This window comes from Plecotus auritus, assembly GCF_963455305.1.
Source record: "Plecotus auritus genome assembly, chromosome: 1".
Lineage (NCBI taxonomy): Eukaryota > Metazoa > Chordata > Mammalia > Chiroptera > Vespertilionidae > Plecotus > Plecotus auritus.
In genome coordinates, this window is record NC_137770.1 from 113983515 (window position 1) to 114001330 (window position 17816).

Below are 17816 nucleotides of genomic sequence, written 5' to 3' on the forward strand. Positions count from 1 at the left end.
CTGCACTGAACCCCAGTTCCAGGAAAGCCCCTGGGGACCCATGCTCTTACAGGGGGGAATCTGGACTCTCGGGCGGAGGCTCGGGAACCGGGAAGGCAGAGGTCTGGAGGCATGCACACCAGTGCGCACAAAGATTGCGGAGCTTGCCACAGGCTTTCCCTAGTGGAAGGGAGTCAGAAGCTCCTGACTGCACTGAGCCCCAGTTCTGACTGCACTGAGCCCCAGTTCCAGGCGAGCCCCTGGGGACCCACGCTCTTGCGGGGGGGAATCTGGACTCTCAGTGGAGACTCGGGAGCCGGGGAAGGCAGAGGTCTGGAGACTCGTGTGCAAGGGCAAGGCTGACGGGAAGCCAAGACTGTCTGCTCCGCCCTGAGACTCCACCCCATCTAAGCTGAGCACAGAGGCTTTTGCAATTTGGCAAGTCTAATCCTATAAGGTTGTCTCCAGCACCGAACTTCTCCCAGCGTAGCCACAGCTGATCCTCACAGCCAACTGGCCAGGAGGTCAATTCCTCCCAGTGATACCAACAACAATCAAGACTTAACTACAACAAGGCTGTACACACAGTCCACAAAGGGGTGTACCAAGAGTATCCACCTCAGGTTAACTGGGGAGGCTGACCCACTGGGCCATATAGGACACCTAGCACACAAATCTACCCTACCAACTCAGGGAAGCAGTGAAAATGTGGCAACAAAGAAACAGATCACAAACAAAAGAAATGGAGGAAAACAAACGACTGGATATAGAATGCAAAACCACAGTTATAAGGCTTTTCAAGAATATCCTAGAAAAGGCCGACAAATATAACGAGACCCTTGAAGATATGAAAAAGGACCAGCTGGAAATTAAACATATACTGACTGAAATAAAAAATATTATACAGAGACCCAACAACAGACTAGAGGAACACAAGAATCAAGTCAAAGAATTGAAATACAAAGAAGCAAAATCACTCAACTGAAAAAGCAAAAAGGAAAAAAAAATCCAAAAAGTTGAAGCCTCTGGGACAACTTCAAGCGTACCAACATCAGAATTATGGGGGTGCCAGAAGAAGAGAGAGAGCAAGATACTGAAAACCTATTTGAAGAAATAGTGACTGAAAACTTCCCCCACATGGTGAAAAACAGTTAATTACCTACAAGGGAGCACCCATACAATTGTCAGCTGATTTCTCAACAGAAACTATGCAGGCCAGACGGGAGTGGCAAGAAATTTTCAAAGTGATGAATAGCAAGAACCTACAACCAAGATTACTCTACCCAGCAAAGCTATCATTCAGAATTGAAGGGCAGATAAAGAGTTTCACAGACAAGAAAAAGCTAAAGGAGTTCATCACCACCAAACCAGTATTATATGAAATGCTGAAAGGTATTCTTAAAGAAGAGGAAGAAGAAAAAGTAAAGATAAAAATTATGAACAACAAATACATATCTATCAACAAGTGAACCTAAAAATCAAGTGAATTAAAAACCTGAGGAACAGAATAATCTGGTGAATATAATAGAATCAGGGGCATAGAAAGGGAGTGGACTGATAATTCTCAGGGGGAAAGGGGTATGGGAGGATTTAGGAAGAGACTGGACAAAAATCGTACACCTATCGATGAGGACAGTGTGGGGGAAGTAAGGGCAAAGGGTGGGGTGGAAACCTGGTGGAGGGGAGCTATGGGGGGAAAAAGGAGAAACAATTGTAATAATCTGAATAAAGATTTATTAAAAAAATTAAAAATAAAACATATCTAATGTGCCCATTAAAGTTTCAATGTAAAATAACTAAAAAAAAAGAAAAGAAAAGTGACCCCCAAACCTGTCAGCACCAAAGCCATTTCAGTGCCCTGAACACTCTCTAGTCTAGGTCTTCTAAAGATCGAAGGGACCTGGCTGGTTCCTGTTTCCCACCTGGATCCAGAAAAATCATGGGAAAACCTAAAGAAAGATTTTAAAATGTTATGAACCAGAGGAGATAAATGCTCAGTTTGTGCATTGGACCAAAAAACATGAATGCAAAGTAAGAATTCATGAGCTCTAGTCCTCACTCAGCTTTTGTGAATTGTGTGACTATGCACAAGTTGCTTAACCTCTCTGAGTTTGGTTCTCATCTGCCCTATCCAGTGGACTATTGTGAAGATCAACAGGAACATGGGCTGAGGATCTTCCAGGGGCAGGGCCGAGGTTGGATACAGGCTGGGCACAGAGGAGGGCCCAGGACATGGTGAGGAATGAATGGAATCTCTTGGGGCCCTTTTTGGTCTGTCCCAGTTAGGGGAGCATGACCAGGAAGGAGTCCCTGCCTGCCTCCTAGCTTCCTAGGCCAGCTGTAAAAGTAAAACTTTCCCAGAAAAAGAGAGTACCTCCTGTTGGAAGGGTGCTCTAGGCAGGGTCATGATGTGAGCCCAGGCTAAGGAGCTGTGAATCACAGGGGATTTAAAACAGGAAGAAGAAGCCACTAAGGAAGAGCATAAAAGGAAAGTGGAGCCAGCGGGGGCAGTGGGAAGGATGGGGAGTTACACAATATCTTGTAAGGGGTTTAGAACTATGAAGTGGCCAGGGCCATGTTCTGGGCAGCCCTGATCTCCTGAGTGGTCATAGGAGGCTGAGTAGGGCAAGGTCTGTCCTGCCCTATTTAATGTGTGACCCTGGGATGGTCACTCCTCCTCTGAGTCCTGGGTTCTAGACTATGAAAGGGGTCAGTCACTTTCAAGATTTGCTCTGGGCAGTCACAATGTTGAGCAGAGAGCAGCAACCCACGGGAATGTCTAATAAATATGGGGTCCTTACAATTTCACAGGCTGTTCAGTAAGTCAGGTAACTGGGGTCACCGTGCTTAGTTTGGGGCTGAGAGGCCTGACTGGGCAGCCTTGACCATTTCTTTGGGGCCCAGCTTTCTCTGGCCCAGAATGCTGGAAACTGTGAGCCCCTGGAGGGGGAGCCTTCATCCAACATGGGAGCCCCAGGCTGGAACAGGGAATAGAGTCTGGGTTTGCCTTGTTGCCCACCAGGAGGAGCTGGAGCCTGGGCTGGGTATGCCTAACCTGCAGCAGGAGAGAAAGAAACAAAACCTGCAGGGGCCTCTACAGCCCAGCCATGGAGGGTCCAGAGCAGGCCGGGAGTGGTGTGTGCAAACCAGCACTACCTCCAACTCCCTATCAACCTGGGGCGACCAGAGGAGCAGGGCATAGCAGGGTGACTAGGTAGGAAACCTCCTGGGAGATGTAGAAATGGAGGGGAGGCACCTTTCTGCCAAAGGACTGACATGGACAAAAGCTGGAGGTGGGAAAGTGCAAGGCACAGTCAGAGGCAGGAATGGAATAATCTCAGCTCACTGGCTGCCTCCCTTAGAGCCATGCCCCATGCAGCTCCCAGCACACAATAGGTTCTTAATAAGTATTGCTTTGAATCACATGGCATGAACCAGGGTTAGTGAGACTGTTCAGTTATTCCTTTCTCTAACTATGGACCAAGTACCCATACCCATCCATTTATTCAGCAAGCATGTATGGAGCACCTACTATGTGCCATGCCCCACACTAAGTCAGGGGGATTCAAAATTTTAAAAATAAATAAAATAAAGGGCCCCACCATCCTGAAGCCAGAGTCTAGTACACTGAGGGTGATTTCATCTTCCCTTCCTTTAGAACCCTCTAATGCCTATCACCTCCAGGAAATTCTCCCACACACTCTAGCTTTACCTAACTATCAGGGTCTTGGCTTTGATCAGATCACCCCATTCCCACACCAACCTGGAGGGCTTTTTATGGAAAGAGTGAATGACAGCCTGGGTAACGTCTGTGTTGTGGACATTTGTGGAGGTATATTTGGGGTTGGCCCCTCTGGGAAAGGTGGCCTGACTGTTTAGCTTGGGGGCTGGCACCTCCTCCTATAGAGAGAGCCCCTAACCTCCCCATGGCCAAGATCCCCAGGTCCCACAAGATGCTCATTCTCAGCCCCTTGGAGGGCAGGCAGAGGGCTGGGGGTGCACAGGTTTAGTGGAGGCAAACAGAGACAACAAAGCCAGGAAGTTAAGTGACCCCAGAAATAGCTCAGCGAGAGCCAAAAGGGCAGAGCTGATTGGCCTCTCTCACCTCTGCTGCCTGAAGATGAAGCATTTCTGCATCAGTCCTGCCCTCGGACTGGCCAGAAACCTCACTGGGGTCTGGAGGATCAACCACATACATTAAAGGGAGGTTCTTCCTGTCTTCAACAAATGATTTTTCTCATTCACCTCCTTCGCGTATTAAATCAGCAAACATCCACTGGGTAATGGAGAATGCACAAATAAGACCTGGTCCCCACACTCAAGAGATACCCATAAGCCCTTTCAATGCATTTTAAAGACAACATTAGGAAGGCAGAGGAGTGTATCAATATTGCTTCTAGCCCTGCAGAAAGCTCACCTTGACTCTCCCTTCCAACTCCCAGGCCTTTGCTCTGACTGTTGCCTATCTCTTCCCTGTTCAGTCCTACCTGCACTTTGAGCTCTGGCTGCAATATCACTTCCCCCCAAAAGCTGCACCTCCTCCCCCACTTGCTCATCCTGTGTGCTGGGCATGTGCTCCCAGAAGCTGCACAGGGTAGGGGTTTAGGAAATGAAGAGGAATCAAGGTGGACAGGGTTGGGGCCAATTTCCTGTAAGCCCCTCTGTGGTTACCTCAAGTAAGGACAGCTCCTGAAGGAGGATCGACTTATACCATTACATTCCCACATCACCCCCACTTGTCATAGCCTAAAATGTTGTGGTTTTCCTATCAGGAGAGGGTTTTGTTGTTGCTGTCGTTGTTTCCATAATTTCTCTTCCTCCGAACTCAGAGAATGAAGACATCACTAAAGATGTTGGAGGGAGACAGGCGGGCCCTGTTACCAGAAGGGGTCCTTTGACATCAACTCACTTCAGGCCCAGCTTCCAGCAAAGGGAGGTGAGAGGAGCCACTCTTATCAGCTGAGAGGCAGTAGCCTCCTGGTGAGCTGGTAGGCAGTGGGTAGGGAGGCCAAAGCAGGGGCCTGAGGTGGGTCATGCCACATGATGGGAAGGTTACAAAAGAAAATATTTATATTGGAAATGTATGCTGTGTTTAAGCATAGAATCTCAGGCTGAGCATCCTGAGAGCCAAGTCAAAAGGGGCATCTGAATGAGATATACACAAGGATAGCAGTGACTAATAGGAGAGCGTAGCGGTCTGCACGGGGTTCCTGCCCTTGACATGCAATGAAGATACAATAGAGGAGAGTTCAAGATCTTGGAAACAATTTTTCTGAATGGCAAAGGGGAAGAACCTGGGGATGATAGAAAAGCTAAGAGAAACCATCTTTGATGGGTCTCATGGGGCAGAGAAAAACTTCAAATGGTCCCCAAATCCTCTATAAGATCAGAGTTTAAGGCCATTCCCCTGAGGAGAGTTGTGAGGATTGAATAATTTAGGCCAGCAGCTCTCATATTTGAATGGACATCAGCAGTACCTGAGGCTTAACACAATATGCTAGGCCCCACCATGAGTTTCTACTTCAGGACTGGGGTGGAGCTTGAGAATCTGCATTTCCAACAAACCCCCAGATAATGTTGATGCTGCTGATGTGCAAACCACACTTTGAAACTCACTTAGTTTAGAACTAGGGGTCTGGCATTGAGTAGACCCTCGCAGTTCTCTAAGCCTGGATCCCTGTGGGTCCTGCCAGGGTGCTACATCTGCTTGGCCTCAGTTTCCCTGACTGTCCAATGGGACGAAGGAGTCCCCTGGAAGCCTGCCTTGCATGGATTGCTAGGAGATGCAGGCAAGAGGGCAGGAGCCCTGGAGTGTCCTGGGCAGACACTGTGTGGCCATATGGGCACCAGGGGACCTGCAAAAGGCTTGGCCAAGGGCATCTGCCAGATGCATCCAGGACAGAACACGTCCCTGTTGCCTCTGCGTTACCCCAATAAGCCTGGCCATGCTCTGGCCTCAGTTTCCCTAAGGGTGAGCAAATTCTAACATGGAACACTGGAGATATAGCTCAGGTTAGGTTCAGGGGCCTGGGAGACCCCCAGGACTGGTGGGGTGTGCAGTTGTGGACTCAGGAAAGGGCTGCACAACAATATCTGGATCCCAACAGAGGTGCTTTGTACACATAAATTCATTTAATCCTCACAGCCATCCTGTTTGTGTTATTATTATTGCCAGTTTACAAAAAAAGGAACTGAGACACAGAGTATAATTAACTTGTCCAAGGTTACACAGAGCCTGGACTGAACCCAGGTTGCCTGGCTCTAGCGTCTACATGTGGGAATCCAGAACAGAAGCCCCTATTCAGGGCCTGCTGGATTCCTATACTGGGATTCCAAATCACCTCTCTCCTGCACAGAACAGGGAGCTCGCCCCTCTGAAAGCTGATGGGCACTCTGCCCACCCACGCTGTTTCTGACCCAAAGAGCACTCTGTCTCATGGTGCCCCATTATCTATCAGCAGAAAGAACTGGGTCCTGGCTGGGCTCCAACATCTTTGCTTAGGCCTCACCTTGGTTCATGGTTCTGTGTAAGAGCCCCCTCAGCAGAGCTGCCATATAAAATACAGTACTCCCATTCAAGTTTGGATTTCAGATAAATAACAAGAGCTTTTTAAATGTAAGTATGTTCAAATATTAATGGGGAATACATACTAAAAATGTATTAGTTGTTTAATCTAAGTTCAAATTTAATTGCAGTCCTGTATTTTTATTTTTTTATTTTCTTTTCAAATTTTTATTAAGGTATTATATGTGTACATATCTTACCATTGCCCCCCTACCCCACTCCCATACATGCCCTCACCCCCCAATGTTTTGCATCCATTGGTTACTCTTATATGCATGCATACAAGTCCTTCAGTTGATCTATTATTTCCCCCACCTCTCCCTAACCTTACCGCTGTAATTAGACAGTCTGTTTGATGCTTTACTGCCTCTGTAACTATCTTTTGGTTCATCAGTTTATAATGTTTTTCATTATCCCCAAATGAGTGAGATCATGTGGGATTTTTCTTTCATTGACTGGCTTATTTCACTTAGCATAATGTTCTCTAATTCCATCCAGGTGCCTACAAATGGTAGTAATTCCTTCTTTTTTATGGCAGCATAGTATTCCATTGTGTAGATGTACCATAGTTTTCTGATCCAGTCATCTGCTGACGGGCACCTAGGCTGTTTCCAAATCTTAGCTATTGTAAATTGTGCTGCTATGAACATAGGGGTGCATATATCCTTTCTGATTGGTGTTTCTGGTTTCTTAGGATATATTCCTAGGAGTGGGATTACTGGGTCAAATGGAAGTTCCATTTTCAGTTTTATGAGGAAACTCCATACTGTTCTCCACAGTGGCTGCACCAGTCTGCATTCCCACCAGCAGTGCACGAGCGTTCCTTTTTCTCCGCCTCCTCACCAACACTTGTCGTTTGTTGATTTGTTGATGATAGCCATTCTGACAGGTGTGAGATGGTATCGCATTATCGTTTTGATTTGCATCTCTCGGATAATTAGTGACTTTGAGCATGTTTTCATGTGTCTCTTGGCCTTCCTTCTGTCTTCTTTCGAAAAGATTCTATTTAGGTCCGTTGCCCATTTTTTTATTGGATCATTTATCTTCCTTTTATTAAGTTGTATAAGTTGCCTGTAGATGTTGGAGATTAAACCTTTATCAGTGATAACATTTGCAAATATGTTCTCCCATACAGTGGGGTTTCTTGTTGTTTTGTTGATGGTTTCTTTTGCTGTGCAAAAGCTTTTTATTTTGATGTAGTCCCATTTGTTTATTTTCTCTTTGGCTTCCATTGCCCTAGGGGCAGTATCACTGAAAAAGTTCTTTTGGCATATGTCTGAGATTTTGCCTGTGGATTCCTCTAGTATTTTTATGGTTTCCCATCTTATATTTAAGTCCTGTATCCATTTTGAGTTTATTTTTGTGTATGGTGTAAGTTGGTGATCTATTTTCATTTTTTTGCATGTATCTGTCCAATTTTCCCAACACCATTTATTGAAGAGACTGTCTTGACTCCATTGTATGCTCATGCCTCCTTTGTCAAATATTAATTGTGCATATTAGTTTGGGTCGATATCTGGATTCTCTATTCTATTCCATTGATCTATATGTCTGTTCTTGTGCCAGTACCAGGCTGTTTTGAGGACAGTGGCTTTGTAATACAGCTTGAAATCTGGTATTGAGATCCCTCCGACTTTATTCTTCTTTCTCAGGATTGCTGTGGATATTCGGGGTCTTTTTTTATTCGAGATTAATTTTTGGAGAGTTCTTTCTAGGTCTGTGAAATATGCTGTTGGTATTTTAATGTGGAGTGCATTGAATCTATAGATTGCTTTGGGTAGTATGGACATTTTGATGATGTTGATTCTACCAATCCATGAACATGGTATGTTCTTCCATCTGTTTACATCTTCCTCTATCTCTTTTTTCAGTGTCCTGTAGTTTTCCCCGTATAGGTCTTTTACCTCCTTGGTTAGGTTTATTCCTAAGTATCTTAATTTTTTCGGTGCGATGGAAAATGGGATTGCTTTTTTAGTCTCTATTTCTGTAAGTTCACTGTTGCTGTATAGAAATGCCATAGATTTCTTGGCATTAATTTTGTATCCTGCTACATTGCCGAATTCATTTATTAAGTCTGTTAGTTTTTTGATGGAGTCTTTCGGGTTTTTTATGTACAATATCATGTCATCTGCAAATAAGGACAGCTTTACTTCTTCTTTTCCAATTTGGATGCCTTTTATTTCTTCTTCTTGTCTAATTGCAGTGGCTAATACTTCCAGTACTATGTCAAACAGGAGTGGTGAGAGTGGGCATCCCTGTCTTGTTCCTGTTCTTAGGGGAAATGGTTTTAGTTTTTGCCCATTGAGTATGATGTTAGCTGTGGGTTTATCATATATAGCTTTTATTATGTTGAGGTATGATCCTTCTATTCCCACCTTGTTGAGAGTTTTTATCAAGAAAGGGTGTTGGATTTTGTCAAATGCTTTTTCTGCATCAATTGATATGATTATGTGATTTTTATCTTTCAATTTGTTTATGTGATGTATCACATTTATTGATTTGCGGATATTGTACCATCCTTGCATTCCTGGGATAAACCCTACTTGGTCATGGTGTATGATTTTTCTGATGTACTGCTGGATCCGATTTGCTAGAATTTTGTTGAGGATTTTGGCATCTACATTCATGAGGGATATTGGCCTGTAATTCTCCTTCATTGTGTTGTCTTTATCTGGTTTTGGTATTAGGGTGATGCTGGCTTAATAGAAGGAGCTTGGAAGTGTTCCTTCCTCTTGAATTTTTTGGAATAGTCTGAGGAGGATAGGTTTTAGTTCTTCCTTGAATGTTTGGTAAAACTCTCCTGTGAAACCATCTGTCCCTCGGCTTTTGTTTGCCGGAAGCTCTTTGAAGACTGCTTCAATTCCTTCCATAGTTACTGGCATATTAAGCTGTTTAGATTCTTCTTGATTGAGTTTTGGAAGGTTATATTTTTCTAGGAATATGTCCATTTCCTCCAGGTTGTCCAGTTTGTTGGAATAGAGTTGTTCGTGGTATTTTTAAACAATCCTTTGTATTTCGGCGGGATCTGTTGTTATTTCACCTCTTTTATTTCTGATTTTGTTTATTTGGGTCCTCTCTCTTTGCTTCTTGGTGATCCTGGCTAGAGGTTTATCAATCTTGTTTATCCTTTCAAAGAACCAGCTCTTGGTTTTGTTGATCTTTTGTATTGTTTCTTTGGTCTCTATGTCATTTATCTCTGCTCTGATCTTTATTATTTCCTTCCTTCTGCTTACACTGGGCTTTTCTTGTTGCTCTTTTTCTAACTCTTTGAGTTGTTGGGTTAGGTAATTTATTACCATTGTTTCTTGTTTTTTGCAGTAGGCTTGTAGAGCTATGAACTTCCCTCTCAAGATGCTTTCTCTGTGTCCCATAGATTTTGGATTGTAGTGTTTTCATTGTCATTTGTTGCCATGATGTTTTTTATTTCTTCTTTTATCTCTCTGGTAACCCAGTCATGGTTTAATAGCATGCTGTTTAGCCTCCATGTGTTTGATTTCTTTGGGTTGTTTTTATTGTAGTTGATTTCCAGTTTTATGCCACTGTAGTCTGAGAAGATGCTTGATATGATTTCTATCTTCTTGAATTTGAAGAGACTTTGCCTATGTCCCAACATATGGTCTATCTTTGAAAATGACCCATGTGCACTTGAGAAGAATGTATATTCTGTGGCTTTGGGGTGAAATGTTCTGAAGATGTCAATTAATTCCATCTGGTCTAGTGAGTCATTTAGGATTGATGTTTCTTTGCTGATTTTTTGTTTAGAGGATTTGTCCAATGGTGATAGTGGGGTATTAAAGTCTCCTACTATGATTGTATTGCTGTCAATCTCTCCCTTGATATCATCCAGGAGTTTTTTTATGTATTTGGGTGCTCCTGTATTGGGTGCATATATGTTTACCAGAGTTATTTCTTCTTGTTGGATTGTTCCCTTTAGTATTATGAAGTGGCCTTCCTTATCTCTTGTTATGTCCTTCAGTTTGAGACCTAATTTGTCAGATATAAGTATTGCTACCCCAGCTTTTTTTTCAGTTCCATTTGCCTGGAAAACCTTTTTCCATCCCCTCACCCTCAGTCTGTGTGCGTCTTTTTTTCTGAGGTGGGTTTCTTGTAGATAGCAGATATATGGGTCATGTTTTCTTATCCAATCCATTACCCTATGTCTTTTGATTGGGGCATTTAATCCGTTTACATTTAAAGTTATTATTGATAGGTACTTATTTGTCGCCATTCCTATTCTTTACACCTGTGTTCCTTCTTCGCTTCCTATTTCTTTTTTTTTTTTTTTTTTACAGCAGACCCTTTAGCATTTCTTGCATTGCTGGTTTGGTGGTAATAAATTCCCTTAGTCCTTTTTTGTCTGTGAAGCTCCTGATTTCACCTTCAATTTTGATTGATAGTCTTCTGGGTACAGTATTCTTGGATTCAGACCCTTCCTTTGCATGACTTTGTATATTTCATTCCATTCCCTTCTGGCCTGATGAGTTTCTGTTGAGAAATCAGTTGCTAGGCTGATGGGGGTTCCTTTGTATGTAACTTTCTGTCTCTCTCTGGCTGCTTTTAAGATTCTTACTTTGTCGTTGGTGTTTGCCAATTTAATTATAATGTGCCTTGGCGTCGGTCTTTTGGGGTTCATTTTGCTTGGGACTCTGTGAGCTTCTTGGATTTGTGTGGGTTTTTTCTTCCCTATATCAGGGAAGTTTTCTGTCATTATTTCTTCAAAGAGGTTTTCTATTCCTTGCTCAGCTTCCTTTCCTTCTGGAACCCCTATTATGTGGATGTTGTTTTGTTTCATGCTGTCCCAAAGTTCCCTTAGGCTCTCCTCCTGCCTTTTAATTTTTTTTCTAGAACTTGCTCTACTTGGGTATTTTTTCCCATCTTGTCTTCTAGCTCACTGATGCAGTCCTCTGCTTCTTCTAGTCTACTCTTAATGCTTTCTTTTTGTTCTTTACAGCAGTGATGTCATTTTTCATTTCTTCTTGGTTCTTCTTCATTTCCTCTTGGTTCTTGCTCATATTGTCGAATTTGTCTTCCATTCTTTTCAGCCTCCTTATGACCATTTCTCTGAATTCTTTTTCTGGAAGGTTGCTTGCCTCCATTTTGTTTACTTCCTTTTCTGGTGATGCCTGCTTTTTTTTTCATATGCGGGCTGTGTCTTTGTCTCTCCATGGTCTCTCTTCTCTGGGTGTCTGGTTATGTACTTCTCTCTCTCCTGCGTTGATTTAAAGGCACAAAACACAGCACTACCAGGTACAACACACAAGGCACTGAACAGAAATGTATTCACGATATTAATAACCTCCAATAAAGGTGACCACCAGAGAAAGGCAAATTAGGGGATAGGAGAGAAAGAAGAAGAGGAAAAAGAAAGAAAGAAGGAAAAAAAAGGAGTGTCAAAATGAAATTGGGAAAAGGGAAAAAAAGAAGAAAAAAAAAGTAAGAGAGACAAGAAAGAGACTAAGAGAGAAAGGGGAACAGACTATATATATTGGGGATAAAACTCCAATAGAACAATCACTTATCCCAGCAAATGCCAGCAACAAGTACCTGGGGATTAATACAAACTACAACACCAACTAATATTGAGTGAGGCAAGGGAAAACAGAAGCACTAAACAAACAAAAAATAAACAAAAGAAGAATAAGCAAAACAATCTCACAAAAAAACATAAAAATTCGATATAATCTACATTCAAGCGAACAACAACAAAAGGACAGAGAGAAAAACAATTTTTGGGTAGTTAAGACAGCGAAGAGAGAGGTGTGTATGGACTTGGAGCAGGGGATTGGCGATTGGATATATAAGTAGGGTAAAATTTTAACGGGGGTAAACAGAAAGAATAGGGAAACTCTAAAGCAGGAAAGGGGTAAGATAAACAGGACACCGAAAAGGGAAAAATGAGGAAGAGAGTGATGGCATAAAGGTAGAGTTGAGATAGAGTAAAGTGATGCTAAAGGAAAGATAAAAATAGAATGTAGAACATTAATCCCAAAACAAAATGAAGAGAAAATAAAATGACACTTAAAAAAAAAAAAGATAAAATAGCAGTAGTAATAATACGGATTGAAAATAAAAATGTAATAATTAAAAAGGTAAAATCAAGTGAGGAAAAAAGAAAAAAATTAGTTTCTTGAGTAAAAGATGCAAAAAATGAAAATAAAAAAATTAAAAATAAAAAGAAAATGTGGAGTAGTGAAGGTCATTCACTTTCTCTGTTGTTCTGTTTGGCATGCCTGTTTCTCAGTCCGGACAGTATTGCAGTTCCCTGTGTTCCACTGCTCTTCAGTGATGTAAGCCAGTCCTGATTTTAAGCAGGCGGTGTGTCTTACTTAATTCGTATTCCTTTATTTTTGATTACACAAGAGTCAATTTGTGATTCAGCCGCTGGGTGGCAGTGTTTCTGGATTGACTTCCGGGTTTATCTATGGCCTCTCTAGTCCGTGTTAGAGCCTTCTTTCCCTGTGGCACTCACTACCAGTTTGTGGGAGTGGGCTGCCTCAGAGCTGGCTCTCCGATGGTCACTCCCCGCTCCAATCCCCAGGTTCCAGAAAAACAACTTTCCCCTGCAGTCTCCCAGGGTGTCCCCAACTGGGTGATCTTATGTATTGGGCTTAGTAATCAGAAGCAAGGATTTGAAGAGGAAAAAGCCCAAGTGTGCGAACTCCGGGGCTGCGCGTAAGTCTAGGCAGCCGGCACACCCCTGAAATTCTTAGGGTATCCCTGCACATCAGATCAAAATGGGTTGCTTTTTAGAGAGCTTTTCTGTTAGCAGCTCTGAAGACCCCCTTCCACATTCACAGATCACGCCAGCCCCAACAGCCACCGATTTTTCTAGGCACAGACTTCCCTGGTCCTCCAGCTCCCGCAAAACGCGCATTTCTCTCTCGCGCTGGGACCAGAGACCTCACCTTATCCCAGGCGAAATCTGACCTTTCCATGGTGGAGTGTACAGCTCCTCTGAACCCGTTCGTTTGCTCCAATTGGGGAGCGTTGTTCTGGGGCTCGCAGCTGTTCCGTGGGTGCTGCAGTTGTGGATTCTCAGGCTTCCGATAAGCTCCACTTTCCGGTTCCAGATGGCGCAGACTCCGCGTCCAAGCCCGCAGCTCCGGGAGGGGACCCAGCCGCAGTGGGAGCTGCCAGGTCAGGGGAACCCCGTCTAGCAGTCTCCCACCTTCTTCTGGAGTTCAGCTGTCCCCCAACTTGCCAACAAACACTCCTAGTGCGACCCTCAGCTGTTCTTTCTTTCTGCTCCGGGACAAGGCTCGGAACACGTCTGTCTATTCCGCCGCCATTTTTCTCTCCCTCTGCAGTCCTGTATTTTTATTTGCTCCATCTGGCAACCCCTACCCTCTGGTGTCTTCCCCTACCTTCCATGCCCGATGCCAGCCTCTTCTCTTCCTGCTCTCCCTGCTGCCCACCCTGATGCCTCAGGACTCCTTCTTCTGGTTTCTCTCAGGCACCTCAGGTTCAGCACTCCATAAAGTAAACTCCTTATCTTACCTCCTAGGTCCCCCTCAAAGGTGTCACCAGTGTTCACTGAGCCACCGCAGCCAGGGGCCAGAAATAGCCTCCCACTGTCCTCATCTGAACATCCTGTTCTCCCTGTTGCCCTCCCCCCATTTCTCTCCTCCTTCACCCCTTCCCTGCTTGCCCCCTCCCATCCAGCTTCCCCCAAAATATCCTCCAGGCCACCTGCCTAAATCCAGGTCTAAACCCTGCCTTCTCCTACCTCAGCCAGGAGAGGGGCTCCAAGGAGGGAAGAAAGGGGCCCTGAGGACATGCAGAAGCCAGGAGCATTCTGCCCCAGTGGGGAGATTTGATTGCTTTATAATTTCCAAAGAAAGAGATTTGCCTTCTAGAAATCCCAGCTCCCTTGGGTCTAGATCAGTGTATGTGAATGAGTGACCTAGGGCCTTCCCACCAAAATAAAGTCCCTGGACTTCAGGTTCCACTGCATTATCCTCCTGCTGACCCTGGCCTCTCTGTTTTGCAGCTCCCTGAGGGCCTCCTTTGACTCCCTGAAGCAGCGTAAGTCCCAACTATCTTCTGCCCAGGCTGTAGGGTAACAGGACCTTCTGGGAACATAAACAGAGGTGGATGGATTCTGGCCAGGAGAGGAGTCTAAGCTGCACACAGGTCTGTGGGACTAACAGAGGATTTGGGACGACAGAAGCTAGCTTAGGTGGGGTGAATGTGTATATGGCTGACACCCATCTGGTCTGATGTGAGAGACCAACGTCTATACTCTGCCCTCAGAAATGGAAGACATTGGAAACTCCCACATACAGCTGGCCCTTGCCCTGCGTGAGGAGCTCCGCAGCCTTGAGGACTTCCGAGAGAGGCAGAAGGAGCAGAGGAAAAAGGTAAAGCAGGTGCTGGGGTGTTCCTCCATCACCAAGACCCCAAGTGGGAGGTAGCGATCCTCACTCTGAAGGTGGTGGGAGATGGACCCTAGGTCAGTGTATGTGAGTGAGTGACCTAAGGCCTTCCCACCAAAATAAAGTCCCTGGGGCCAGAGAGCCCGAAGAGTAGGGGGGCAGTACCCCAGGTTTGTGGGTGAGTGTGATTTGAAGAAAAAAGGGAAGAGCTCAGCTCATAGGCCTAGGAGCCCCCCTGGGGGTCCTTCCCTGAGCCATCAGAAAGAGGAGAAGATATTGGTCTTGTTGACCATCCTACCACAGCAGACTATAGAGGGACAGTGACAGCTTGGAGTTATCCAAAGAAAGCAAACTAAATTGGGGAGTCACCCAAAGACTGGTCCTGAGCCCAAGGATCCAAGCTGTTTTTCTGGAAGAAAAGCAGACCTAGAGCCAGTCACTGGCCACTCTACAGGGCTGCCCAAGGCTGAGAGGGCAAACAGAGCCTGCTGGGAGTAGGGGGTGTCATGCTTACTTTAGCACCCACAATACTTCTCACCCAGGTGTAGGGCATGGCTGTTCCTAGATGGAGGAACTGCATGGAAAGGAAGTGAGGCTCTCATCACGGGAGGTATGCAAGCAGAGGTTGAAGGCTATGTGTCAGGAAAGCTGCAGTGGTGGGGTGGGAGGTGAGCTTGGTGATCTCTGTGTCCCAGAGTCCCCTCCCAAACTTGAGACTGATTGGCTGAGCATACTGCTGGGAGGACAAGTGAGGACACATGCTCAGGTTCTAGGGTCTTAGTGATAAGGGTGGTGCTCTGGACAGGGAAGGAGACATCAGCACACACAAACATTTCTTACTTGGAGAGAAAGGATTCTTGTGAAATATCAAAAAAAAATGAAAATGGAAAAGTCCATACAACTGAACTGTAAAGGAGAAAAAGGTGTCAGCTTATTGTTGGGGCTAGGCTGGGCTTGGGTGTCGTTATCCAGCTACTTCCCCTCTCTGTGCCTCAGTTTTCTTCTTATAAGATGGGACACTTATGCCCACTGCCTAAGCTTTGGGGATCCAGACCAGGCCCCCATTAGTCTTCACAGATAGGGCACCAGCTCCAATTAGTGGCTCTGGCCACAGAAATTCAGTGTGGCTGCACTCTCTGTCTGCCCATCTGGCCAGGCAGGGTCTCAGGCTTTTGGGATTCTAAATTTGGGTTCCTGAGCAGACAGTGGGTCCCCAAAGCTAGCTTCAGAAGCCTGTCCTACCTTGAGATGCTGGAACAGGTGACCTCTTGGAGAGGGGACTTGCCTGTAGAGCATGCAGAGCACTTGCTGTGACAGTGAGGCCCCAGGCTGGCTATTTTAAGCTCTCCTGTGGCCAGAAAGTCTATATGTTTGCAAAAGCTGTTTTGGACAGACCAACACCTTCCCCAGATCGGCCTGAACCTCCACAAGTTGAGAGCTGTGATATAGTGTTAGGGGAAGCCTGCGTGGGCATGTGTGTGCAAATGCCTGGGCATGTGTGTATGTGGGTCTGTATGTGTGTGTGGGGGGGGTGTAGGCACACATGTGTGCACACCTATGAGCATATTCATGTGTCTCAGTGTGTTTGTATGTGACCAGGTGACTTGCCTGAGGTCTCTCCACTGGCACAGGCCCTACTGTGACCTCAGACACAAAATGGCTCCAGCCCCAACATGAGGGTCATTTCATTTCCGATTCTTCTCATAGCGTATACCAATTCTCTGTCTAGGCTGAGTTTTGTCTTCTCTATTTGAACAAGCTGCCTGGGAGGAGAGTTGAGGGTGCAATGGCCTGTGTACCTGAGTGGGGCCATGACTAAGTGTGAATAGATCTGTATAAGGGGAACATGGGAGTTTGTTTGTGTATACTTGTGCATGGTGTCTATGGGCATTCTGTGAGTGTGTATGTGAAGGCCTGTGTGTGCAAGTAGGAGCAGTGGGAGCAATGGGAGCAGTGGGAGCAGTAGGAGCATGGGGGCCTGTTAGTGTGTACTTCTGCATGGGTGCCATGTAGAACTAAAGCGTGTACACAGTGTATGACAGCTGTGAGTGGGTGCAGAGGCTTGTGAGTGAGGAGTGTGTGTGTGTGTGTGTGTGTGTGTGTGTGTGTGTGTGTGTGTATACACATGTAAGTTGGATATTCTCCAGCTAGAGACCAAGTCCTGGCTCGAGTCTGCAGCCAATGAGAGGACACGGTGGGCATACACATGTCCTGGGGTTCTCTAGCTTTCTGTGCTGAGCAGCAATTGTGAAAGAACAGGCAATGGGAGAGGGAGGACATCCTGTCATTATGCCTTTCAGAGCTGGGGAAGGGGGAAAGATGGTACACCTGATCCCAGGGAAGCCCAATTCTTTTGGCTTAGGGGACTGTCCAGAGGCCACAGCCCCCCACTAAGAGCTTCATGTCCCCTGCAGTACGAGGCTGTCATGGACCGTGTCCAGAAGAGCAAGCTGTCACTCTACAAGAAGGTCATGGAGGTGGGTGCAAGGCTCTTGGGCCGTGAAGGATGCAGAGCCCAAGGTGTAGACCCCAGGAGACCTGGGATGGGCACCTGGGAGAGGGCTTGCCTCAGATCTTTATCCAGGAACATCCACGTGCTCGGGGCTGCGCTGGGTACCAAAGCCCCACATGCATCAGCCCCGGCACTGCTCATGGGAGACTCTTGATGGATGGGCAGGTGGTCAGTCCCAGACAGTGGCCCACAGTGTGATCCATCCTGTCAGCTGCAGACTCCAAGGGTGGAGGGAGAAGGGACTCCTGAGCTGTGTCTCTTAGGATACTGGGTGAGGAGAAAAAGGCTCCACGAGAGGGGATAGCATGTGCAGAGACTACTAGTATCATGAGGATGCATGGTATTTTCAGGGACTTATTGGTGGTTTAATGTGGCCTCCCCTTTG

At 45.6% G+C, this 17816-nt stretch overlaps 1 protein-coding gene across 1 annotated transcript in view; it reads left to right on the forward strand.

Moving 5' to 3' along the window:
- The window catches only part of PSTPIP1 (proline-serine-threonine phosphatase interacting protein 1), a 54223-nt gene that overhangs the window by 23841 nt on the left and 12566 nt on the right, over nucleotides 1-17816 (forward strand). The window contains exons 4-6 of the mRNA XM_080665989.1: nucleotides 14535-14569; nucleotides 14798-14904; nucleotides 17334-17396. Of these exons, the coding sequence (XP_080522115.1) occupies nucleotides 14535-14569; nucleotides 14798-14904; nucleotides 17334-17396 (205 nt within the window). The remainder of the gene's footprint in view (nucleotides 1-14534; nucleotides 14570-14797; nucleotides 14905-17333; nucleotides 17397-17816) is intronic.